Here is a 25325-nt window from a genome sequence, read left to right on the forward strand (position 1 = left end):
AAGACATTTTCTCATTATCTGTTAGCATCCGGTGTTGATAAGACTGATACCATTCTAATGTTATTCCTTTATAGGTAATAGATATTTTTTCCTTCCTGGAATTTAAGATCTTTTTATTGTTGTTCTGAAATTTTGTGATGGGTGTGTGTGTGTTTGTGTGTGTGTATGTGTTTCCTTTAACCTGTTAGACACTCAGTCTAAAGACTAGTATCTCTTAAGGTCTGTCAATTCTTTTCTGTTATTTCCTCTCTCCATTTTTATATGTTCTCTATTTCTGGAGTACTTCTTGGTCATAAACTGATTCTTTATAATCTTTTCTCTGATTTCTGTTACATATTTTTTTTCCTTATGTTCTGGAGGATTTCTTCTATTTTATTCTCTAGCCCTACTACTGAGGTTATTTTGATAATCACTGTTTAGTATTCAGTAACTTTATTTATTGAACATTGCTTTTATATACATGTGTGCTATGGCCCATTTTATAATTTCCCTTGTGATTCTTCTTGAACTCGTTCTTTATTTAGGAGTTCATTGCTTAAGATTCAGATTTTCCAAATTTCCTTCTGTTTTTGATTTCTAATTTGATTCCATTGTGGTGAGAGAACATGCTTTTTATGGTTTCAGTGCTTTTAAACTTACTGAGACTTGTTTTGTGACCTAGGAAGAGGTCTGTCCTGGCAAATGTTCCAACTGTGCATTCTGCATTTGTTGGTGGCGTGTTATGCAGAGGTCAGTCAGGTCTGGGTGGTCGTTGGTTTGTTCAGGCCTGCTGTATCGATGCTGATTTCTTGTCTCACTTCATCTATCCGTTATTGAGAGTGGACGTCTATAGCTGTTACTGTTGAATTTGTTTTTCCCTTCAGTTCTCAGTTTTTGCTCTCTGTATTTTGGGTCACTAGTGTTAGATGCATATATGTGTATAATTGTTTTATTTTTGTAGTGAATTGACCCTTTTATTATAAAATTCACTGTACTAGTAACACTTCCTGTCATACAGTCTGTTTTATAGTCTGATATTATCATAGATGCTCCAGCTTTATTTTGGTTTTTGTTTGCATGGTCTGTCTTTTTCCATTCTTTGCCTTCAGCCTATACGTATCTTGGAATCTAAAATTTGTCTATTGTAGGTAGCATATTGAATCTTAATTTTTTTGTCCTGACAGTTAGATCTGCCTTTAGATCAGAGTTAGTTATAAGATCTCTCTCTAGATCAGAGTGTTTTATCAATTAACAATGTAATTATTGATATAGTTGGATTTAAGCCATTTTGCTTTCTGTAGGTCTCATGTCTTTTTTGTTCCTCCTTTTCTGCCCCTTGCTGCCACCCCAAAACTTGCTTTTTTTAGAACTCTTATTATTGAAAGGATAAACCTTTTAAAATAATTCTCTAGTTTTTTAATCTTTTCTATTTGCTCTTCGCTTTTTGAGGAGATTTTCTCAACTCTATTTTCTTACCTTCTATTGAGCTTGGGTTTTTTCCTGCTGGCTTTTTTTTTTTTTTTTTAAGATTTTATTTTTGAGTAATCTCTATACCCAACGTGGGGCTTGAACTCAAAACCCCGAGATCAAGAGTTGTGTGCTCCACTGACTCAGCCACCTGGGGCTTCCCTGCCCTGCTGTTATATTTTTAATTTCCAAGATTGTTGTTGTTGTTGTTCTCAGAATATTTCCTTTTATGGCAATCCTGTTTTCATTTCATGGTTTGGTATCTTCTTTATTTCTCTTGAGAGTATTCTTTACAGTTTCATGATGGTAGTGTTTTTTTCCTTCTCCCTACTTACTTACTTACTTTCTTTCTTTCTTTCTTCCTTTCTTTCTTTCTTCCTTTCTTTATACATATATGTATATGTATATATATGTGTATATATATATATATTTTTTTAGTGTCTTGCTCTAGTCTCTTTCACTTTATAAGCTTTTCTGAGATGTCTATTGATATATTTAAGAGAAATGGATAAAAGTTGAGTAGAAGCTGTGAGTGGAATTGTGGTCTCTGAGCTTCACTGCAGATCAACCTGATCTGATAATCCCCAAATGGCGGTATCTTTAGGTCTGATTTCCTAGAGGAGGCTCCTTTATTCTGCTTTCTGGAATGTGTAATAGGGCTGGCTACTAAAGTCCTGGAAGCCAAGTAGATGATGAGGGCCTAGGCTAAAGTCTAAGAATTTGGCATGAATATACATTTATTTCACTATTGTACTCCTACCCTTACTTACATCTTGTGTTTCCCAAACCTGTATCTGTGTCTGTTTTAGACCCTCTAGAGGGTAAATCTCCAATATTCTCCTAGGAATGGAAGGGGGGATCACTTGAGTACTCAGAATACAGAAGAGAATATGTTGATATGATGATTTCTTGAAATACTTAATATTTTTTAAGTTTATTTATTTTGAGATAGAGTGTGAGTTGGGGAGGGACACAGAGAGGGAAAGAGAGGAACCTAAGCAGACTCTGCACTGTCAGCACAGAATCCAATGCAGGGCTTAAACCCACAAACCATGAGATCGTGACCTGAGCCAAAATCAAGAGTTGGATGCTTAACTGACTGAGCCACCCAAGCACCATGATTTCTTGAAATACTTTAAATTACTTATTCTGGGTACCCTTTTTTTTTTTTTTTAAGCTTCTGGGAATTCTGTAGTGTATATCAAGTTGGTTCTAGGTCAGTGCTGTCTACTAGACTTTTATGTGATTAGGACACCCTCTCTTCAGCACTGACAAATAGTGAAAACTTTTTTTAAAACCTTTTTTTGCATAATAGTAAATTGTGAATTTTTCTGACGTTGGGTTTTTTTAAATGCTGACCAGAGCAAAGTATGGAGTACCTTTTTTTAACTTTGAACTCTTTGACCTTTAGTATTCATTCAACTAAAAAAGTTGTTGATCACTCATGTGTCATATCCTATGCCGAGCAATACAGAGGCAAGCTTACTTAAGATATAATTCAGCCCCTTGGTACTGGACTAAAGTTCATATTCTGACTATAGTATATTAAAACAAGGTCGGATTCTTCAATAAATAAGTTCCTTTGGATAGAGTTTAAAATTGGCAGAATTTACAGAATTCCACTCGGAATTGCAGTCTTGTAGAAAGTGATGTTGTGGCATGATTTCAACCTATTTGAGAACGTGTTAAAGGTATAATACATCATTGAACTATTAATTTTCTCCATATTCGCCAAGTCAGTTATTTACATCTTATAAAGCATAAAAGTCTTGGAGTTCAAATATAAGGAAATATATTTTAGTATTTGAAAAAAATTGAATTTCAGCTTTATGGAGATACAATTGACAAAATTGTAAAATAAAGTGTACATAATGGTAATTGGTAAACATACATCGTGAAAGAATTCCCATCATCTGGTTAATTAACATAGCCATCATCTTACATATATTTTGGTGAGAACATTTAAGTTCTACTCTAAAAATATTTTGTTTTTGTTTCCTAGATTAAGAGCAGGATTATGTGATCGCTGTGCAGTAACTGAAGAGCATATGCGGAAAAAACAGCAAGAGTTTGAAAATATCCGGCAGCAGAATCTTAAACTTATCACAGAGCTTAGTGAGTTTCCTTTCTTCATTAAGTATTTAAAGCATAATGTACTGTTGTTAAAACCTATTATTAAATTGGTTGCAATCAAATGGATGGTTTACATACATTTTTCCTCGTGTAGGCAAAAGTGCAAATGTCCTTTATTCCCTTTCTGTAGATTTAATTTCATACTTATTTTAGTAAGAAATAGAGTACAAAAAGTAGTATAAATACTGTGCACATTGGCCCTCAAGTCTCACCAACAATAAGATAAGAAGAAATTTCCTTTGCTTATGTCTACATTTGCTTCTTTAGTTTTATCTTTATTTCATGTCATTTGGCTATTTAGTAAAGTCAAATACAAAAATACAATTTAGTGTTCTGCAAAAGTGTACACTTTCTGTGGTTTTCATGACATATTAGTACAAATATGTCATTTTCAGTTTAGTCTCCTTACACATTTAATGTGGGGTTTCCTTACATTTTTAGCCTTCTCTTAAATGTCTTCTCTTCCATTATCTCTTAACCTTATTCACTTCTAACTATTCATATACTCTCTTACTGACCTTTACCTTGATTCTCTGTAAACAGCTCACAATGAACAGCTCACAATGAGCACAAAATCTAATTAATTTATCTTCTTTTCTATCTTCTGACTATTTTCTTTCTATTAATTATATTGCTATCCTCTGGTTACTCAAGCAAGAATAAATGAATATTTCCTCATTGTTTCAAAAAGAGAAAGAACATAGTTTTATTCTGTTCCTGGGGGTAACTATTATTAACAATCTGACAATGTATTTTTCCAGGTCCAGGTTTATCTTTCTGTGTCTCTTCCCCTGTTTTGTCCCCTCCTCTCTTTTCTATTTTTTTATTTCTATTTATTTTTATTTTATTTTTAAGTACTGTCTATGCCCAGCGTGGGGCTCAAGCTTAGAACCCCAAGAGAAAGATATATGCTGTACTGACTGAGTCAACCAGGCAACCCACAACCTTGAAAGTTTACCATGCATTCCTAAAATGTAAAGTTAATGTCTTGACCATCTTCTGAACAATGTACAGAGCTTAAAACACCTTAACTCTGCTCACCTCCTTTTCCACTTACACGCTGCTTATGCCTAACATTCATTTCCTTTTTTTTAGCCTATAAGTTAGAAACTTTTTTTTTTAATGTTTGTTTATTTTTGAGAGAGACAGAGCGTGAGTGGGGGAGGGACAAAGAGGGAGACACAGAATCTGAAACGGGCTCCAGGCTCTGAGCTGTCAGCACAGAGCCCGATGTGGGGCTCGAACCCATGAACTGTGAGGTCATGACCTGAGCTGAAGCTGGATGCTTAACTGACTGAGCCACCCAGGTGCCCCAGTTAGAAACTTTTCTAAAAATTACTAAGACAGTTTTAAAAGACTCAACTACCTGTTTATCAGTTTCTTTGCTTATTATTGCTTTTTGCACCTCCATTTCCTTCTGGGATTATTATCCTATCTGAGATACATCCTTTCGAGGGTATTGGCTGGTTCTAAATTCTCAGTTTTATCCAAAAATGTTTTTATTTTACATTTACTTTTGTAAGCCTATTTTGCAGGGTAACAATCATTTTTCTCTGGCTGCTGCTATGATTTTTTTTCCTTCTTTTTTGGTGTTCTATAATAGTAGTATAATTTTAACCAGGTTTTTTTTTTTTTCAAAAAAATTCTGTTTAGTATATATTATAAAATCTGTGGAACCACATTTTTTTTTTTTTGAGATTTTATTTTGAAGTAATCTCTACCATCCATTGTGCAGCTCGAACTCATGACCCAAGATCAAGAGTTGCATGTTCTACCAAATGAGCCAGCCAGGCACCCTTTTGGAACCACATCTTTAATTATACCTGGAAATAGCTTTTCAAATATTGTGTCTTCTCCATTCTCTGTTTGGGTATTCTGATGAGACCTCATCATTCTGTCCTTTGTATCGCTTGATATCCCTTTCCTGTTTTTCATCTTCTTGTTTCTCTCTGCTACATTCTGAGTGATTTCTTCAGCTCTCTTGTTCATTATACTAAGGACTTCAGTAGTTCTCTCGTGTTGAGTTGTTTTATTTCAGTAACCAAATTTTTCATTCCTAAAAATTCTATTTAATGGTTCTTTTTCTTTTTTCTTTTTTTTAATTATTTTTTTTAAATTTTTTCAATATATGAAGTTTATTGTCAAATTGGTTTCCATACAACACCCAGTGCTCATCCCAAAAGGTGCTCTCCTGAATACCCATCATCCATCCTCCCCTCCCTCCCACCCCCCATCAACCCTCAGTTTGTTCTCAGTTTTTAAGAATCTCTTATGCTTTGGCTCTCTTCCACTCTAACCTCTTTTTTTTTTTTTTTTCCTTCCCCTCCCCCACGGGTTTCTGTTAAGTTTCTCAGGATCCACATAAGAGTGAAACCATATGGTATCTGTCTTTCTCTCTATGGCTTATTTCACTTAGCATAACACTCTCCAGTTCCATCCATGTTGCTACAAAGGGCCATATTTCATTCTTTCTCATTGCCACGTAGTACTCCATTATGTATATAAACCACAATTTCTTTATCCTTAATGGTTCTTTTTCAAGTCTACCTAGTTGTCTTTTTTTCTTTAAGTAGGCTCTGTGTCCAATGTGGTGCTCAAACTCATGACCACAAGATCAGGAGTTGCATGGTCCACCAACTGAGCCAGCCAGGTACCCCTTCTTTTTTTTTTTTAATTTTTTTTTTCAACATTTATTTATTTTTTGAGAGGCAGAGACAGAGTGTGAGCAGGGGAGGGATAGAGAGAGAGGAAGTCACAGAATCCAAACTAGGCTCCTGGATCTGAGCTGTCAGCACAGAGCCTGATGTGGGGCTCAAACTCACGAACTGCAAGATCATGACCTGAGCTAAAGTCGGACACCTAACCCAATGAGCCACCCAGGCACCGCCCTCACTTTTTTTTTTTAAGTGAAATATTTTAAAAAATGCAGAAAGGTAGGAAAAATACTAAAGAACCCTCATACACATTCCATTTAATCTGGAATAGCTCCCTTTCCTATTTTTTTCTTTCATGACAGTTTCTTGAAGTAGGGTCATTTTCTTAAAATTTTGTCACCTTTTGGATTTTTTTAAAACATTTTGTCTTTTCCTTTATTTCCTATAAAGTAGATATTAGATCTGAAGTTTTGATTAGGTTTATATTAAGCATTTTTGACAGCAGTACTTCATAGCTAAAACTGTCCACTTCATATTTATTGCATCTTATCGGGAGTAAGATATTGCCAGGTTATTCCACTCTTAGGGATTCTAAGATTGATCACTGGGTTAAGGTGATGACTACATTTCTTTATTATAGAGTTATATTTTCTCCTTGTACCACCAAATAATCTGAATAGGGGGGTGGATGTTTGATACTATGAAGTCTTGCAAAAATACAATTCTTCCTCATTCTTTCTTGAATGGTTTTAGCATCCATTGGTGAGCCTTGCCTGAGTTAGTTATTTAATTAGAGATTATAAAATGCCAAATTTTCATTTCTGTTATTCTTTCTACATTCATTAGCTGGCATTTTTCTGTAAATAAGATTTCACCCTTATCAGTTGGGACTGCTGATTAGCTTGGAATGTAATATAGTTCCTACTAGAAAGGTATGGTCTTAATTTTAATTTTATTAATTTAGTTTTTTCCCTTTAATTTTTTCCCTTTAATTGCCAGTTTTCAGAGTAAAATCTTGTGTAATAGTTACCAGCAATGGTGACAAATAGGGTGTGTGTGTTTATGTATGTGTGATGTTTCATTTTATTTTTGATGAGAGTGGGGGGTTTCTTTTTGTTTTTTGGGGTTTTTTTTTTTGAGTAAAATAAATACATAGGATTTTATATATTCAGTGTGTGTCATTCAGTTTACTCATTTATTCTCATTGATGCTCAAATTATTTCAGTCTTCTCTGCCTACTCATTTTTTGTTATTACTTCTAATGTGTTAGTTTTAGGCATTCCATTTAAATCTTTTAACATTTCATTACTATGTAAGATAATTCTATTATCTAAAATACTTGGGAATCCATATATGAGTTACTTTCTGCTGACTGTAGTGGTAAGTAAATGAGGGTTACTTTGGCCCCATGCTAGGAAAGGAGTTTGGGCTTAAACTGGAAATCTCAGTTTCAGTCCCCCTACCAGTGCTGGTACCAACATCTGCTTACCTATACTGCTTGTGTTTTAGCTCACAGTTTTGTTTTGTTTTGTTTTGTTTTTTGTTGATGATTAAGGAGGTAATGTGGGAGTCCCTTGGATTTCTCTTCCTGTGAGTTCAGCGTTTAATAAAAATTACGTTTTTGTGCAGGATCTAGTTGTTTGTTTTTTTAATGTTTATTCATTTTTGAGAGAGAGACAGACAGCATGAGTGGGTGAGGGGCAGAGATAGAGAGGGAGACACAGAACTCGAAGCAGGCTCCAGGCTCTGAGCTGTCAGCACAGAGCCTGACTCGGGGCTTGAACCCGCAAACCGCAAGATCATGACCTGAAGCCGAAGTCAGATGTTCAACGGACTGAGCCAACCAGGCGCCCCGATCTATTTGTTTTTTGTAATAAGATCACTAACAGTATATCTAATTCGCTTACCCACCCTGAAGTGTTCACTTAGCCCAAGAAGTTTTTTTTCTGTTTTGTTTGTTCGTTTATTTCTAATGTTTGTTCCTTTCCATTCTGTTTCTTCTTCTGGAACTCAGATTAGCAAGATGCTGGGGTCTTCCCACGCTGCCTAATTTTTCTTAATATTTTGTAATTTTATTCTCTTGTGCTGAATTCTGGGAGAATCATTTACATGGATATTCTGTCTTCGGTCACATTTTTTCTACTTTCATCCCATTTATTTTGCTTTTAACTTTTATGACCTTTGTTTCTTTCATGGCAGCCTGTTGCTTGTTTTTAATGAACCTATCTATCACCCTTTGAAATCTGAAGATGTTATCAGATATCTTTTGTTTCTTATATTAAAACTACTTATCCAGAATTTTTATTACTGTTGTTTTGTTTTGTTTTGTTTTGTTTTGTTTTGTTTTGTTTTGTTTTAGAGCATGAGCAGGAAAGGGGCAGAAGGAAAGGGGGATAGTGGGGGACAGAGGATCCAAAGTGGGTTCCACACTGATAGCAGCAAGCCTGATGCAGGGCTAGAACTCACAAACTATCAGATCACAATCTTAGCTAAAGTTGGACGCTCAACCTACTTAGCCATCCCAGTGCCCCATGACTGGTTTTTAATTCTTTTAAAATTTTGGATTTTTTGTTTTGTTTTATGTTAGTTTTTTTATGTGTTTGTTTACTCTTGATTGTCTATAATTATAGATGTCTCTAAATTGGTGATTTTGTTAAATGCAGTCTCATTTCCTTGGCTTGAGGAAGAATCCCTACTTTGCTAACAGTAAATGCAGATTCTGATTTACAGGAGCCCTACTCCAATGGCAGAGGGTGGGAGAGAAGGAAACAAGACTGGAGAGGTTTTCTGTGGGGTATGCGAATAGTTGGTCTTCTAGGTATGGGAGTACTTCTCTCTCCTGATTACCAAAAGTTAATTGAGAGCATTGCCCTGATCTCCTTGTCTTAGGAGACAATGGACTCTCCAGTGTTAAAACTTGTGGAAATCTATCCCCCCTTTAGCCTAAGGGCAACTATCAGTTACCCTTTATTTGCTCATTCAACAACTTCTGGACCTTGCTGCCTAGACTGGAATAAACATGAGGTTCTACTGAAAAAGCTCACTTTTTTTTTTTTTAAGGCCCTTTCTTTGGTTGGATTTCACCATCAGTCTGAGGCTATGTATTTTTAAATCATTCATGAATTTTTTTAAAGTTCTGATCTGCTAGTGACACCCATTCTGGCTTTTCAGTATTGGAGTTGACTTATTTTTAGAGTTGTTTGGTCATTTCATTGGGATTTGGAGAGGGAGAGTCAGGTAAACCATCTTAATTAGAAATTTAAGGCCATCTTTGTCTACTCTCACCATACAGAGGATGAGTTGCCAAATAACTACTGATTCTGCCTCTGTAAAATCTCTTCTACCTGTTCTCACTTCCTATTTCTAGTCCAGATACTCATTTCTTACTTCATTTTTTTCCTTGCTTTGGTATGTGCTGTATATACTAACAAATCAGTCTTCCCATCATTAATGTATGAAAAATGACACCTGGTAATCTTTTAAAATGAAGTTCGGGGGCGCCTGGGTGACCCAGTTGTTTAAGTGTCCAACTCTTGGTTTCAGCTCAGGTCATGATCTCATGGTTTTGTGAGTTCAAGCCCCGCATCAGACTGTGTGCTGACAGTGCAGAGACTGCTTGGAATTCTCTGTCTCCCTCTCTCTCTGCCCCTCCCCACTCACACTGCCTCTGTCTCTCTCAAAATAAATAAATAAACTCAAAAAAATATTAAATGAAGTTCAGATTTCTTAACCTGTTTTTGAAGGTTTCCTACCGTTTATTATACCCATTCTTTCTAACTTTGTTCCATTAATTCTTTGCATCGAACACTCTGTCCAGCTCAGTTGTCCTCTCCTTGATGAATCCCTTCCTCATCTACTCAAGAGCCCAAAGTAACCTTTTTCTCCTTGGAATTTCTTTTAGTGCTTTATCTGTACTTCTGTAATGCCCTTCTCACTTTCAGTTGTATAGAACATGTTTATGTAATATCTGGTCTCTCATCGGACTGCACTTAATGTTTAGATTACTGTTCGTATCTCCAAATTTTTGGAATATGATTAGCTTTGTTTTGTAGAGATTAGTTCTATTTACTGTGATCTTTTAGACATTCCTCCTAGTGCAGTACACGCTTAAGCAGTGACATCACACAAGGGTTTATAAAAAATTTTGTGCTGACTACAATAGAAATCATAGTCTAAAATTGAATTTCTGCTTTCTAAATTCAATAAACATGGACAAGAAAATTTAGTCAGGGTAGATTGAAACAAATACTATTTCAATGGATATATTTAAATTACTGATACCGTAATTAACTAAGGAAGAAAATGTGCTTATGCTATAAAATTATACTGCTATTCAGTGTTGGTTTACTTTTGTTATCAGATTTATTTCAAGATAAATGTCCTTTACTAAAATGGTGTTTGAAATTAGTAAGACTGATTAATAGATGGAATGCTCTCTTGACCTTAGTGTGAATAATTAACCTATATTCCCCAGTACATGAAGTACTTTTTCTTTTCTGCCCACAAGCATAAAATAAAATTATCAGTTAATCAGTTACATGGAACTGGCACAATATGAGATGTAGTAATCACTGCCTAGTAACAATAATCTTGCACAATAATGTTAACTCTAACATCATGACTTGGAATTAGAAATCCTAATTCTCCATAATTACTGGTACTGTTGAAAAAGCCTGACATACATGTTAATATAGCTATAATGTGTGCTTCTTTTTCATGTTATGTTTAAGTGAATGAAAAGAATACTCTCCAGGAAGAAAATAAAAAGCTTTCTGAACAGCTGCAACAGAAAATTGAGTAAGTATTTTTCCTTAATTGCAGCAGCAAATTGAATATTTTCCCTCAACTTTTCTTCCTTTATTATACTTAGCTATACAAACTGTAAAGGCATTAAGAGTTGCAGATTTCATTTTAAAAAGTTATAAAGTTTTCTTCAATAATATGAAGAAAATCACTTTTCATTTGTGTTTTGGGAGTATATATGAAGGGTGTATGCATCTCTTAGGTTAGTGTATATATAAAGAAAGTATCAGAATGTTTTAATTTAAAGCATTTTAATTTTTATAATTATTTGAAATATTTATATTTTAAATAAATATTTGTTTCCTTTTCAAAGCCCTGACCCAAAAGCTTCATAAAAGCAATCTGAATAAATTATTTCCTCTTACACATTTCTCGGGCCTGGAGAACTTCTTCCTTTTTCTGCTCCTCTCCCCCCATTTCTCTTAAAGAATAAAAATAATTTTTATTCTGTGTTTCATGTTTTTTATATCTAATAATCCTCACTATGATTCTTTAAGGTAGTTTTATTATCTCTGCTTTATAGAGAGGGAAACTGAAGTTCACAAAAGTCAAATAACTTGCTATGGTCTCACTAAGCCTATCACTCAGACTCCTATCTTTTGACTTAAAGGCCACTCACTGTTCTTTCCATTATTCAACAGTATCTTTAAAAAGAATCTTTTTCTGAGTATGGTCTGACTGTCACAGGGTTGAGATATGGCCAGTTCTTAGTTCCCATCTATATAAAACTTGTGAAATATTTTAAGAGTTAGGATTCAGGATAGTCTTAATGGTTTTTATGGGGCTCTTAGATCTTCTATTGTATTTGAGTGGGCATCTCTAAAAACTGGTAAACTATGCAGGTATAACATATTAATTTGCTTAGAATAGTTATTGTCTTATGTATAAACACATCTCACAGGTGGAATTAACATTTTTATCCGTATACTTTTAAGTAATGGATATTCAGTGGGATTTTGATATTCCTCCAATGTTAATCAGTTCACAAATATTGGTAGCAAAGGGAATTTTGAGGGGAGATAATAGATGAGGAAAGAAGGCTATAGGATTAGACTGAGATTATTAAACATGTATGTATGAAAATGTCAACACTTTCTAGTTTTACTCATGATGCATGTTGAGGCTAGAACACACATCCACAATCTTTTATACATGATTCTAAAACTCAAATTCTAAAATTCAAAAGTTTTTTTTTTGGATGTTATTCACAATTTAACCTCACCTTAATCCACAGAATGCTATTTATAGTCCTTATTTATCCCACTTCATGTGAACATTCCTATGCTTTGCTATGAAAATATCAGTGTGTTTGACTACAGAATGATGCCTCAGGTGCCACTGGAGGTATTACGTAATAAGCTGTATATGCTCTGTATTACCCTTCATGATAAAAAAAATCTGAATTCCAAATCACATCTGGTTCCAAAGATTTCAGATAAGTGATAGTTGACTTAAATTAATTAATGTTCTGTGAAGTGATTTACAGGTAGCTTATGGTATTTTGAACACCTCAGCCTTGATATTTATGAATACCAAAGATAAACAAGATAATGAACATATAGAGGTTAATACAGAATTAAAGAGTGAATGCCTCCAAAACCAAGGTGTATAAAGTGAATTGAAATTAGATAATGTCATTTACCTCATGAAATACAAATTCAGATTCACTCAGAATTAATTTATTTTTAGTGTTCTGAAAGTCACAAATTTGTCTGTTGAAGCTCACTGGCATCTTAGAAAAATAAAAGCTAAAGTTTGAAATTATAGTAAAGGTTAAGCATAGAGATGAACTTCAAGGTATGCATGTTTTATTTCGGACATGGCTTAATCAGATCAGTGAAGGGGGTTATTATCTAGTATGTCTTTCAGTTCTGAAATTTAAGATAGTTGTTCTCATTAGTCAACTTATTTTCAAAGTAGCTTGCTGTCCTTAAACAAATTTACTTTTGCTTGACAGTTTAAAAAAATAGCAAGTATTTTCTTTGACTACCTAAACCACTGTAACATTATGCTGTTAGTGCCTGAAATACATCTGAACTTTAGAAAAAACGTTTGACTTTTATTCTGCTTGTTAAATGAAGTAAAACCTCACTCACCTAAGCTGGTTTTGATGTTACAGATATCTTATATGGTAGGACAGTTATTTAGTGACACTGTAGTAAGAAATTAGTCAGGAAAAATTTGCTGTTACAAAGTTAATTGTGTGTGTATATACATATATATATATATGCATATATTCAACACTACCAGTCACCAACAACAAATACTTAAACTAAATGTTGAGGTCATGGTTCTTTTTGTTTTGAGAAATGGATATGCTGAATCAGTGAAGGTCAAAGGAGTCTATACACTTAAAGGACTGTAGGATTCATTTCATTCAACACTTTTCTAAATTGAATTCCTTATATAACTTCTTTAACAAATAGCCATTGTTTGAACACCTCTACCATAAGCTTAATCTCTCAAGCCTGTTTAATTTTAGTGAGGTTTTAGGAAGTTCTTTCTAAGTTTGTGTAGAAATAAATCTGCTTATAGGTTATTTGTTGATTCTAATTTTGCCTTCTGGGAGCATCTGGAACAACTTTTACCCCCTCTTCTATTTTGCATTCATGAAGAGAACTGTCAGGGCCCTCCTGAGTCTTTTCTTTAGGTAAATATCCTCTGTTCATTAACTCAGGCGTCATTACTTCACAACTTCAAAGTACCATTTCTTTTTAATGTTGTAGTTTGTCAATATCTTAATTAAGAATTCAGTATTCTAGGTGTTGTATGACCAATAGGGCAATACTGCCCTCACCATTTTTCTGTGTCTTTTTAGTTACATTAATTAATGTGGTCAAAACACGTGAATAGTCCTGGATGGTCCTTATTGGGTTTACTGCCAACTAGAACCATTAAGTCAAAGTCTTCCCTATCTAATTGTAGACGTGTTGTTTTTGATAAACATACAGGACTTCAGAGTCATGGCTTCATATTAGGTTGTTGAAGAAACCTTATAGGGTTTAGCCTACTCCTTCATTTTGTTATTACTTTTTATTTTTTTATTTAAAAAAATTTTTTTTAATGTTTATTTTTGATAGAGACAAGAAGAGACAGAGCACAAATAGGGGAGGGGCAGAGAGAGAAGGAAACACAGAGTCTGAAGCAGGCTCCAGGCTCTAAGCTGTCAGCACAGAGCCCGATGCAGGGCTTGAACCCACAAATTGTGAGATCATGACCTGAGCTGAAGTTGTATGCTTAACCGACTGAGCCACCCAGGTGCCCCTATTTTTTAATTTTTTAAATCTTTCTTTTTTTTTTTTAAGTTTATTTATTGATTTTGAGAGTGTGTGTGCACATGTGAGTGGGGGAGGAGCAGAGAGGGAAAGAGAGAGAGAATCTCAAGCAGGCTGTGCACTGTCAATGCAGAGTCCATTGTAGGGCTCAAACCCACAAACCTCGAAATCATGATCTGAACCAAAATCAAGAGTTGGATGCTTAACCGACTTTTGGTTTCAGCTTAGGTCATGATCTCATGGTTTATGAGTTCAAGCCCTGCATTGGGCTCTGTGCTGACAGCGCGGGGCCTGCTTGGGATCCTCTCTCTCCCAATCTCTCTGCTTCTCCTCTGCTCATGCTTGCTCTCTCTCTCTCTCTCTCTCTCTCTCTCACATAAATAAACTTAGTTTTATTATATTTTTATTTTTTAATTTTATTTAAATCCAGGTTAGTTAACACATAGTGTAATAATGGTTTTAGGAATAGAATTTGGTGATTCATCACTTACGTACAACACCAGTGCTCATCCCAGCAAGTGCCCTCCTTAATGCCCATTACCCATTTAGTCCATTCCCCACCCAACACCCCTCTAGCAACCCTCAATTGCTCTCTGCATTTCATAGTCTCTTATGACTTGCCTCTCTCTCAGTTTTTATCTTATTTTTCCTTCCCTCCCCTATGTTTGTCTATTATGTTTCTTAAATTCCACATATGAGTGAAATCATATGATACTTATCTTTCTCTGACTTAGTTTGCTTAGCATAATACATTCCAGTTTCATTGACATTGTTGCAAGTGGCAAGATTTCATTCTTTTTGATTGCCAAGTAATACTCCGTTGTGTGTGTATGTGTGTGCACACACACACATACACACATACACACATCTTCCTTATCCATTTGTCAGTTGATGGACATTTGGGCTCTTTCCATAATTGGGCTATTGTTGATAATGCAGATGTAAACATTGGGGGCATATGCCCTTTCAATTCAGCATTTTTATATCCTTTGAATACATACCTGGTAGTGTAATTGCTGGGTCATAGGATACTCCATTGTATATATATACCACATCTTCTTTATCCATTCATCCATCGATGGACGTTTGGGCTCTTTCCATACTTTGACTATTGTTGATAGCGCTGCTGTAAACATTGGGGTGCATGTGCCCTTTCAAAACATCATACCTGTATGCCTTGGATAAATACCTAGTGGTGCAATTGCTGGGTCGCAGCGAAGTTCTGTTTTTAATTTTTTGAGGAACCTCCATACTGTTTTCGAGTGGCTGCACCAGTCTGCATTCCCACCAGCAGTGCAAAAGAGATCCTCTCTCTCTGCATCCTTGCCAACGTCTGTTGTTGCCTGAGTTGTTGCTGTTAGCCATTCTGACAGGTGTGAGGTGGTATCTCACTGTGGTTTTGATTTGTATTTCCCTGATGACGAGTGATGGTGAGCATCTTTTCATGTGTCAGTTGGCCATCCGGATGTCTTCTTTGGAAAAGTGTCTGTTCACATCTTCTGCCCATTTCCTCACTGGATTATTTGTTTTTGGTATTGAGTTTGATAAGGTTTTTATAGATTTTGGATACTAACCCTTTATCTGATATGTCATTTGCAAATACCTTCTCCCATTCCGTCAGTTGCCTTTTAGTTTTATTGTTTCCTTCACTGTGCAGAAGTTTATTATCTTGATGAGGTCACAGCAGTTCATTTTTTTGCTTTTGTTTCCCTTGCCTCCAGACATGCCTCCAGACATGTTTCCCTTGCCTCCCTTCCCTTCTCTTTCTCAGACATGTCCAGTGAGAAGTTGCTGAAGCTGAGGTCAAAGAGGTTGTTGCCTGTTTTCTCCTCTAGGATTTTTATGGTTCCCTGTCTTATCTGTAGGTCTTTCATCCGTTTTGAGTTTATTTTTGTGTATGGTGTAAGAAAGTGGTCCAGGTTCATTCTTTTGCATGTCACTGTCCAGTTTTCCCAACACCATTTGCTAAACTGACTGTCTTTTTTCCATTAGATATTCGTTCCTGCTTTGCTGAAGATTAGTTGGCCATATATTTATGGGTCCATTTCTGGGTTCTCTATTCTGTTGCATTGATCTGTGTGTCTGTTTCTTGCCAGTACCGTACTGTCTTGATGATTACAGCCTCGTAAAATAGCTTGAAGCCCAGAATTGTGATGCTTCCAGCTTTGGATTTCTTTTTCAAGATTGCTTTGGCTATTTGGAGTCTTCTCTGGTTCCATACAAGTGTTAGAATTGTTCTAGCTCTGTGAAGAATGCTGGTGTTTTTGTTTTTTTTTTTTATTTTATTATTACTTTTAAAATTTTACTTATTTTGAGAGAGAGAGAGAGAGAGAGAGAACAAGTGGGGAAGGGGCAGAGCGAGAAGGAGAGAGAGCAAGAATCCCAAGCAGGCTCCACACCAGCAGTTGCAGAGCCTGATGAGGAGCTGGAACTCATGAACTGTGAGATTATGACCTGAGCTGAAGTCGGGTGCCCAAATGACTGAGCCACCCAGGCGCCCCTGCTTGTGTTACTTTGATAGAGATTACATTGAATGTATCGATTGCTTTGGGTAGTATCATCATTTTAACAATATTTATTCTTCCAATCCATGAGCATGGAATGTTTTTCCATTTCTTTGTGTCTTCTTCAGTTTCTTTCATAACCTTTCTATAGTTTTCTGTGTACAGATCTTTTACCTCTTTGGTTAGGTTTATTCCTAGATATTTTATGGGTTTTGGTGCAATTTTAAATGGGGTAGATTCCTTGATTTCTCTTTCGGCTGCTTCATTATTAGTGTATAGAAATGCATTTGATTTCTGTCATTGGTTTTATGACATTGGTTTTTATACTTTGCTGAATTCATGTATCAGTTCTAGCAGTTTTTTGATGGAGTGTTTCAGGTATTCCACATAGAGTATCATGTCATCTGCAAAGAGTAAAAGTTTTACTTCTTCCTTGCCAATTTGGATGCCTTTTATTTCTTTTTGTTGTCTGATTGCTTCGGCTAGGACACCCAACACTATGTTCAACAACAGTGGTGAGAGTGGACATCCCTGTTGTGTTCCTGATCTCAGGGGGAAAGGCTCCAAGTTTTTCCCCATTGAGGATGATATTAGCTGTGGGTCTTTCGTATATGGCTTTTATGACATTAAGGTATGTTCTTTCTATCCCTACCTTCTTGAGGGTTTTTATCAAGAAAGGATGCTATGTTTTGTCAAATGCCTTTTCTGCATCTATTGAGAGGATCATGTGGTTCTTATCCTTTCTTTTATTAATGTGATGTTTTGCGTTGATAGATTTGCAGATATTGAACCAGCCCTGCAGCCCAGGAAAAAATCCCACTTGATTGTGGTGAATAATTCTTTTAATGTATTGTTGGATCCAGTTTGCTAGTATCTTGTTGAGAATTTTTGCATCCATGTTCATCACAGAAATTGGTCTGTATTTCTTTTTAGTGGGGTCTTTGTCTGGTTTTGGAATCAAGGTAATGCTGGCCTCATAGAATGAGTTTAGAAGTTTTCCTTCCATTTCTATTTTTTTTGCAATAGCTTCAAAAGAATAGGTATTATCTCTTCTTTAAATGTTTGGTAGAATTCCCCTGGGAAACCATCCAGCCCTGGACTCTTTGTTGGGAGATTTTTGATAAACTGATTCAGTTTCTTTACTGGTTATGGGTCTGTTCAAATTTCCTATTTCTTCCTGTTTCAGTTTTGTTAGTTTATATGTTTCTAGGAATTCATCCCATTTTTTACAGATTGCCCAATTTGTTGGCATATAGTGCACAAATAAACTTTTTTTTTGAATCTTTAAAAAATAAATAGAAGAGCACTATTGATTAAATACTATTATTTGGGCATTGGATTATGACTTTACATATATTGCTTCCTTTTCACAGCCTTCCTACAAAAAGGAAGCAGGAGAGTACAGTACCATACTTTATAGATAAGGTACTAAGGCTCAGAAAGGTTAACTGATTTACCCAGTGTGATTTGTAATTGTCAGACCTAGCATTTGAACCCAGGTGTACCTCACTTCAGAGACTGTATACTCTTTCTATAATTTTGTGCTAAAACAGCTTCAGAAGGTTATCTACCTGTGTAGGTGGCAGAGCCTGGATTCTCTCTTTTCTGATTCAGTTCATTGAAGTTTATAATCTCACATTTCTCCTGCTCTATTTTGTTTTGTTAGATTTGGCCCATTATTCCAACCTTTGGGGGTCTTTCATGTGTTGATTTTTTTCCTGCTATCTGTTAGGTTAGCTTTCATTCTCTGCTTTATGTCTTGTGCAAATGTGAATATTCCATTAAGTACCCTGCATCGAAATCATTTAAAAAATGTTAAATAAAATCTGCCTGAGGATGGAGCCCTGAGGCGTTTCCTTCATTATCACTCTTCATGAGATGGTATCAAGAGAGTCACTGTCACATGCCTTCCTGAGAAAGCTAGATGTTCAATTAAGCAGGTCCTAAGTACAACTGGTTTAATAGCTCTACTTTTGAAAATTAGTCTTTCAATTTTTTAATGTTTATTCTTGAGAGAGAGAATGAGTGGGGAAGGGGCAGAGTGACAGGGAAACAGAATCCGAAGCAGGCTCCAGGCTCTGAGCTATCTGCACACAGCCCAACACGGGGCTCAAACTCACAAGCCGTGAGATCATGACCTGAGCCGAAATCAGATGCTCAACCGACTAAGCTACCCAGGCGCCCCTAAAATTAGTCTTATTTGAATTATTCATATTATAAACTTATACTACTTCCAAAAGATCCAGATATTGGACTCAGTAGTTTATAGCGTACGGACCTTTTTCCGTTTTTTGAAAACCAAAATGTTTAAGTGAACTTAATGGCTATAACTATTCCATTAAGTTGAAATTATATTTTAACTCACTGTAAGTTCTTCAGAGGAAAAAAGCTGAATGTTAAAAACTTTTGTAGACTCTTTACAGAGGGAGACTCTGCACTTTTATAGGTCTTTGGAAAAAAAGAACAACTAAAGTTGTTGTGACAGGAATTTAAGGGGGGGAGGCCAACAAATAAAACAGACAATCAAAAATTTACTCTTGGGCTGTTAGAAAAGTGAAAGAAGAAAGATGACCAGTGTATATAATTAACTAAAGCTGTGGCATGAACTTTTTAACGTTTCTCAGAAAATCTGAGTGAGATCTAATGCTTTAAAGAAGAAACTTTGTTAATATATGGAAGTTATTTGGGTTTTTTTTTCCCCCTTTTATGGCAAAAGAGGATAAAGCCAGCACTTGTTTACTTAGTTTGCACCTCTAATTAGATCTAGGTTTTTTGGGGTTTTGTTTTTGTTTTCCTTTTGTGATCCCAGCTACTTATAGATTGACTGTTCCAGGAAATCAGTTTCTTGTGACTCATTCATGTTCCAGGTTGAATTTTCATGACTAATAGATGGATAGCCTCTGACGTGATTAGTTAAAGCAAGGTTGGGTAGGTTTCACACTCCATTAATTTATAAGTCTTTCTCATATGACCTTAACTTACTCTGTTTTTCCAGAATAAGACAGTCAAAAATTAGATATTAGCTCTAAAGATTTTCCTCAGTATAGAATATAGGATTACAGACCACAAGTAATACTGGTGTTACCCAGGAAATTAAGATACAAATCTGTGTTAGGAGTAATTAATCTTGTAATTTTTTTTTAATCTCTGTTGGTTATAGTTATAAGATGTTCATTACTTTTTGTTTGGAAATAGTACTACAAATTGATAATGAGTATAATAGACAGACTGGTTTTGTCACATAAAGCCTAAATGCCTGACCAACTGGTAAGAATTGGTCAATAAAGTCAGTAATGGGAAACTCAATGGAGTAAAAATTAATTATTTACTCAATAACCACAATTCAGTCCAAACCCAGTCTTTAGGTACCATTGGTCCTGAATTGAGTTGGGCAAAAACATATGCCTGAATCAACACAAATTTATTTTTCTAATGAAATCTGGGGATCTCTCATATTCCTTCATTCAACAAATATTTACTGAGCACATACCAAGTGCCTACTCATGTTCACTTGATGTAACAATGAACCAAAGATTCTTTATCCTCTTAGAGCTTACATTCTGGCAGGTGAGCAATAGACAAGTCAATTATATACTATATTCAAAAGCCATAAATACCATGGATAAAGCAAATAGCAAAATAACAAGCAACAGGAGTACCTAAGGTATGGGAAGGAGGTTACAATTTTTTTTAAGACCCCCCACTTTTTTTTTTTTTGAGAGACACAGAAAGATAGCATGAGTGGGGGAGGGGGAGAGAGGATTCCCAAGCAGGCTCTGCACTGAGCCCAACGCAGGGCTCGTCCTGAAGAACTGTGAGATCATGAACTCCTCCTGAGCTGAAACCAAGAGTCGGAAAATTAACTGACTGAACCACTCAGGAGTCCCAAGAGGGTACAGTTTTAAATAGCATGTTTAAGATAGGCACTGATGAGAAAGTAAAACTTCAGCAAAGACTTGAAGGAAATGAGATCACTAAGTGATGTCTAGGGATGAGCATTCCAAGCAGAAGGAAGAGCTAGAGAAAGAACTCAAGTTGGGTATGTTGAGGAACCTTGAGGAAGTGAGGGTGATTGGAGTATAGTATAAAAAGAGATCCCAGGTAATGGGGGAGGGAGACAATGAGATCATGTAGGACCTTGTGAATCATTTATAGGGCTTTGGCTTGTGTTTCCAGTGAAATGGGGAGATAAGGCAGGTTTTAATCAGGAGTGACATGATATGACTAAGTATTAATAAGACTTTTCTGACTGATGTGTTGAGAGTAGACTCTAAGGGGGCCTGGATAGAAGTAGCAGTAGAAACTCAAAGTTTGAATCCTACTTGTGTTCAGTCATTCGTCTCATAGTCTGTACTAAGGATAACATATTGAATGTTTATCAGTACTGTCCTGGGAATCTGGCTGCTGGGATTTAGATCCTGCTTCTGCTCCTTCCTATTTTAGTAAGTGATTTAACTTTCTCATTTGTAAAATGAGAGTACTATTAATAGCTCCTACAACTGTGATAATTAAACTGATGCACGTAGCACTTTGAACAGTACCCAACAGTATAAACCTCCAACAATAATATTATCAGTGTTAGTATTATTCATCGCCCCTTATTTGTCACTTGCCAAGTCATGTTAATTCTGCCAGTGTTTAATATTGGTCCCTTCCTTTCCATAGCTATTCTCAACATTCTAGTTCAAACCCCCAGAAACTCTTGCCTGGACCATTATAGCCACTGCCTAATTGATTCCTTGCCTCCTTTCTTTCTGTTCCAGTCAGTGTTGCAGTCTTGATTCTACATTGTCACGTTACTTCCATGCTGTGAAACCTTCATCAGTTCTTTTCCTCTTGCTTTCTAAATTAGGCACGCACTTAATCAAGGCTCTTTTTCATGTAGTTTCAGCTTGCCCTCCTCTAACACCAAGTACACAGCATTGCGTGCCTTTACTCAGATGTGTGGATCCTCTGCTCATTTTCTCTGCCATTTGAGATTCTTTTAATTTTACCTCAAGGTACCACCAACTACACTTTGTACTTCACTTCTCACAATAATATTCCCCAATTGGTACTCTGATCATTTGAGTACTTCTCTAATCCTTATATTTAGATTTGGAACATTAAACGCAAGGAATTGCATCTCTCATAGCTTTATACCTATGTTCTTTTGTAGCTCCATATTAGGTAGGGATGTTTTAGTAAATATTTGTTGAATTAATTTTTTTTTTTTCCATTTGCCATTATTTTCCTCTAGGAATGATCAACAGCATCAAGCAACTGATCTTGAATCTGAGGAAAATGTTATTCCAGATTCACCAATAACAGCCTTTTCCTTTTCTGGCATTAACCGGCTACGAAGAAAGGAGAACCTCCATGTCCGATACATAGAACACACACACACTGAGCTGGAAGAGTCTGTGTGTACAAACGGTAAGGACTGGAGTTTCATTTTAGTTATCTGGTTTCATATGAAAAAGTATTCTTTTGTATGGTGAGTTTTTCTGTTATTCCATCTAGTGGAAGGAAGATAGTCATCAGTCAGGGAGCTTCTATTACAACTGTAAGTTTAATTTCCATTAGTGAAGTGACTGGGAAGGCTTTTTCTGTCTAGATTATGTACAGGCCTTCATTGCTTATCTGAATATGTAAACATCCAGCATTTTATAAATGTGGTACATGTTTTTTTTTTTTCCTTTTTCCTTTTATTTAAAAAATATTCCTGGGTATATATATCTGAGTGGGATTAGAAGGAAAGGGGAAAGGAATTTAACATTAATTTTCACCTGTGTGCCAGGTAATAATACACTGAGCGATTTGAATGCATTATTACTAGATTTTAATTCTTATGACAAGCTTGGAAGGGAGCTGTCAACATCTTCATTTTATAATGAGGAAAGGTACACTCTTTGGAGGGGTTAAATAATTCACTCAGGATCACCTGTCAAGTAAGTAGATGAATCAGAATTCAAATAAAGATCCTCTTGGCTCTAAACTTTTGTACTTCCCATGGGTTAAGTATAGCTACTCCCACCATTAGTTCTAACTGGCTATTTTTGTTATAATTTGTAGTGATTGATGGTGACCAAGAAATGGCTCTATAAAGTATAAACTTTATGGCTTATCAGTGGCATATTTCTAATTCCAGGCCCATTTACCATTTCTGTTAAATACTTTGGAACTACCTTTGCATGTAGCCCTGAAATTTATCATGTGATACAATGCAATGATTATTTCTTTTAATGTTGATCTGGAGTAAATGGCAAAGACTTTTATTTTTAACCCTAATTGTTTATAACAAGGAAAGCATTTGGAGGGAAGTGGTGTACGTACTTCTGGAGATGTTTTCATAATTCAAAATAAACTGTTTACCGTAGCTATGCCTTTAAAATAAGTAGATCTTATTCTTTGATATTGGAAAATTGACACCTTTTTTTCCCCCATTTTATATGAGCTTTCATCACCATCTAGTGGAAGACAAAAGAACTGTTAAAAATCTTACATGTAATTAGGAACTAAAGTAAAATATAAGGTCTTGGATCTAAAATGAACATTCAGGGGTGCCTGGGTGACTGAGTTGGTTAAGTGTCTAACTCTGGATTTCGGCTCAGGTCATGATTTCACGGTTCATGAGATCAAGACCCACGTCAGGTTCTGCACTGACTGCGTGGAGCTTGCTTGAGATTCACTCTGTCTGTCTGCCCCTCCTCCGCTCATGCTCGCACGCTCTCTCTCTCTCTCTCAAAATAAACATTTAAGTAAATGAACATTTATTCGCCTTTTAGTCTATCAGACAGAATCACTGTAGATAAGCATTTATAATTTAGATCATGTTTAAATCCATCTGTAAGAATACCTAGAAAAACAAGTCATCACAATTTTCTTTATTAGGAAAGTCTTGTTTTATATCTTGTATGATTGCTTCCGGTTTATTTCTTTATCATATGAGAACAACCTGTAACTATTTTAAAACTTAATTTGTCTTTTTTAATCTTGCTCTAATCATTTTTACTTGGGATCTGAAATTTTGGTTTTAAAATATAAGATCAGGGTGCCTGGGTGGCTCATTCAGTTGAGAATCCAGCTCTTGATTTCGTCATGGGTAGTGATCTCACACTGAGCATGGAGCTTGCTTGAGATTCTCTGTCTCTGTCTCTCTCTGTCTCTCCCTCTCCCTGGCTTCTGCACTCTCCCTCTCTCTTTAAATTAAAAAAAAATTGTTTTATTTAAAATTTAATTTTAAACTAATTTATTTAAATAAAGTGACATCAGTCAGTAAAATTAAAATATAGGTGTGTGTATATATATGTATAAATATAACCATTTTGAGCCATGCAAATTATTTTAAAACTGATTTAATAACTAGTTGGTACCCTTGCTTATTTTTTTTTAATTTTATATTTTATTTTTAAAAATTTATATCCAAATTAGTTAGCATATAGTGAAACAATGATTTCAGGAGTAGATTCCTTAGTGCCCCTTACCCATTTAGCCCATCCTCCCTCCCACAACCCCTCCACTAACCCTCTGTTTGTTCTCCATATTTGTCTGTTTTGTCCCCCTCCCTGTTTTTTATTATTATTATTATTTTTATTTCCCTTCCCTTATGTTCATCTGTTTTGTCTCTTAAAGTCCTCATATGAGTGAAGTCATATGATTTTTGTCTTTCTCTGACTAATTTCACTTAGCATAATACCCTCCAGTTCCATTCACGTAGTTGCAAATGGCAAGATTTCATTCTTTTTGATTGCTGAGTAATACTCCATTGTGTGTGTGTGTGTGTGTGTGTGTGTGTGTGTGTGTGTGTGTGTACACACCACATCTTCTGTATCCATTCATCCATCGATGGACATTTAGGCTCTTTGCATACTTCGGCTATTGTTGATAGTGCTGCTATAAACATGAGGGTGCATGTGTCCCTTCGAAACAGCACACCTGTGTCCTGTGGATAAATGCCTAGTAGTGCAATTGCTGGGTCGTAGGGTAGTTCTATTTTTAGTTTTTTGAGGAACCTCCATACTGTTTTGCAGAGTGGCTGCACCAGCTTGCATTCCCACACCCTTGCTTTTTTTTTTTTTTTTCCAAGTTTATTTATTTATTTTGAGAGAGAGAGAGTGGAGGAGGGACAGAGTGAGAGGGAGAGAGAAAGAGAATCTCAAGCAGACTCTGCACTGTGGGTGCAGAGCCCAATACCAGGCTCACAGTCACAAACCATGAGATGATGACCTTAATGGAAATCAAGAGTCAGACGTTAACCAGCTGAGCCACCCAGGTGGCCCCTCACCCTTGCTTATTTTAAAGTTTATAGTGTGTTATAATATTATTTTCTAGTTATAATTAATAAGTCTATTTCCCTTTACTTTGTGCTTCTTTTGGTTTTCTTTGAATTAAATCCTTAAATATTGGAATGCTTTCTGAAAAAGCATGTTTCAGGATTTCCTTCCAGAAAATAAAAGCTCTAAAAAAGATTGCAGAGGTATATGATGCAGTATTCATTTTAAATGTACCTGACTGATTTGCAACAAATA

At 35.7% G+C, this 25325-nt stretch overlaps 1 protein-coding gene across 4 annotated transcripts in view; it reads left to right on the top strand.

Moving 5' to 3' along the window:
• Window positions 1–25325, top strand: part of RBBP8 (RB binding protein 8, endonuclease) — a 110122-nt gene that overhangs the window by 52642 nt on the left and 32155 nt on the right. For all 4 annotated transcript variants that reach the window (XM_045456909.1, XM_045456910.1, XM_045456908.1 and 1 more), the window contains 3 exons: window positions 3449–3561; window positions 10964–11030; window positions 22055–22230. In XM_045456909.1, the coding sequence (XP_045312865.1) occupies window positions 3449–3561; window positions 10964–11030; window positions 22055–22230 (356 nt within the window). The remainder of the gene's footprint in view (window positions 1–3448; window positions 3562–10963; window positions 11031–22054; window positions 22231–25325) is intronic.

This window comes from Leopardus geoffroyi, chromosome D3 (genome assembly GCF_018350155.1).
Source record: "Leopardus geoffroyi isolate Oge1 chromosome D3, O.geoffroyi_Oge1_pat1.0, whole genome shotgun sequence".
Classification (NCBI taxonomy): Eukaryota; Metazoa; Chordata; class Mammalia; order Carnivora; family Felidae; genus Leopardus; species Leopardus geoffroyi.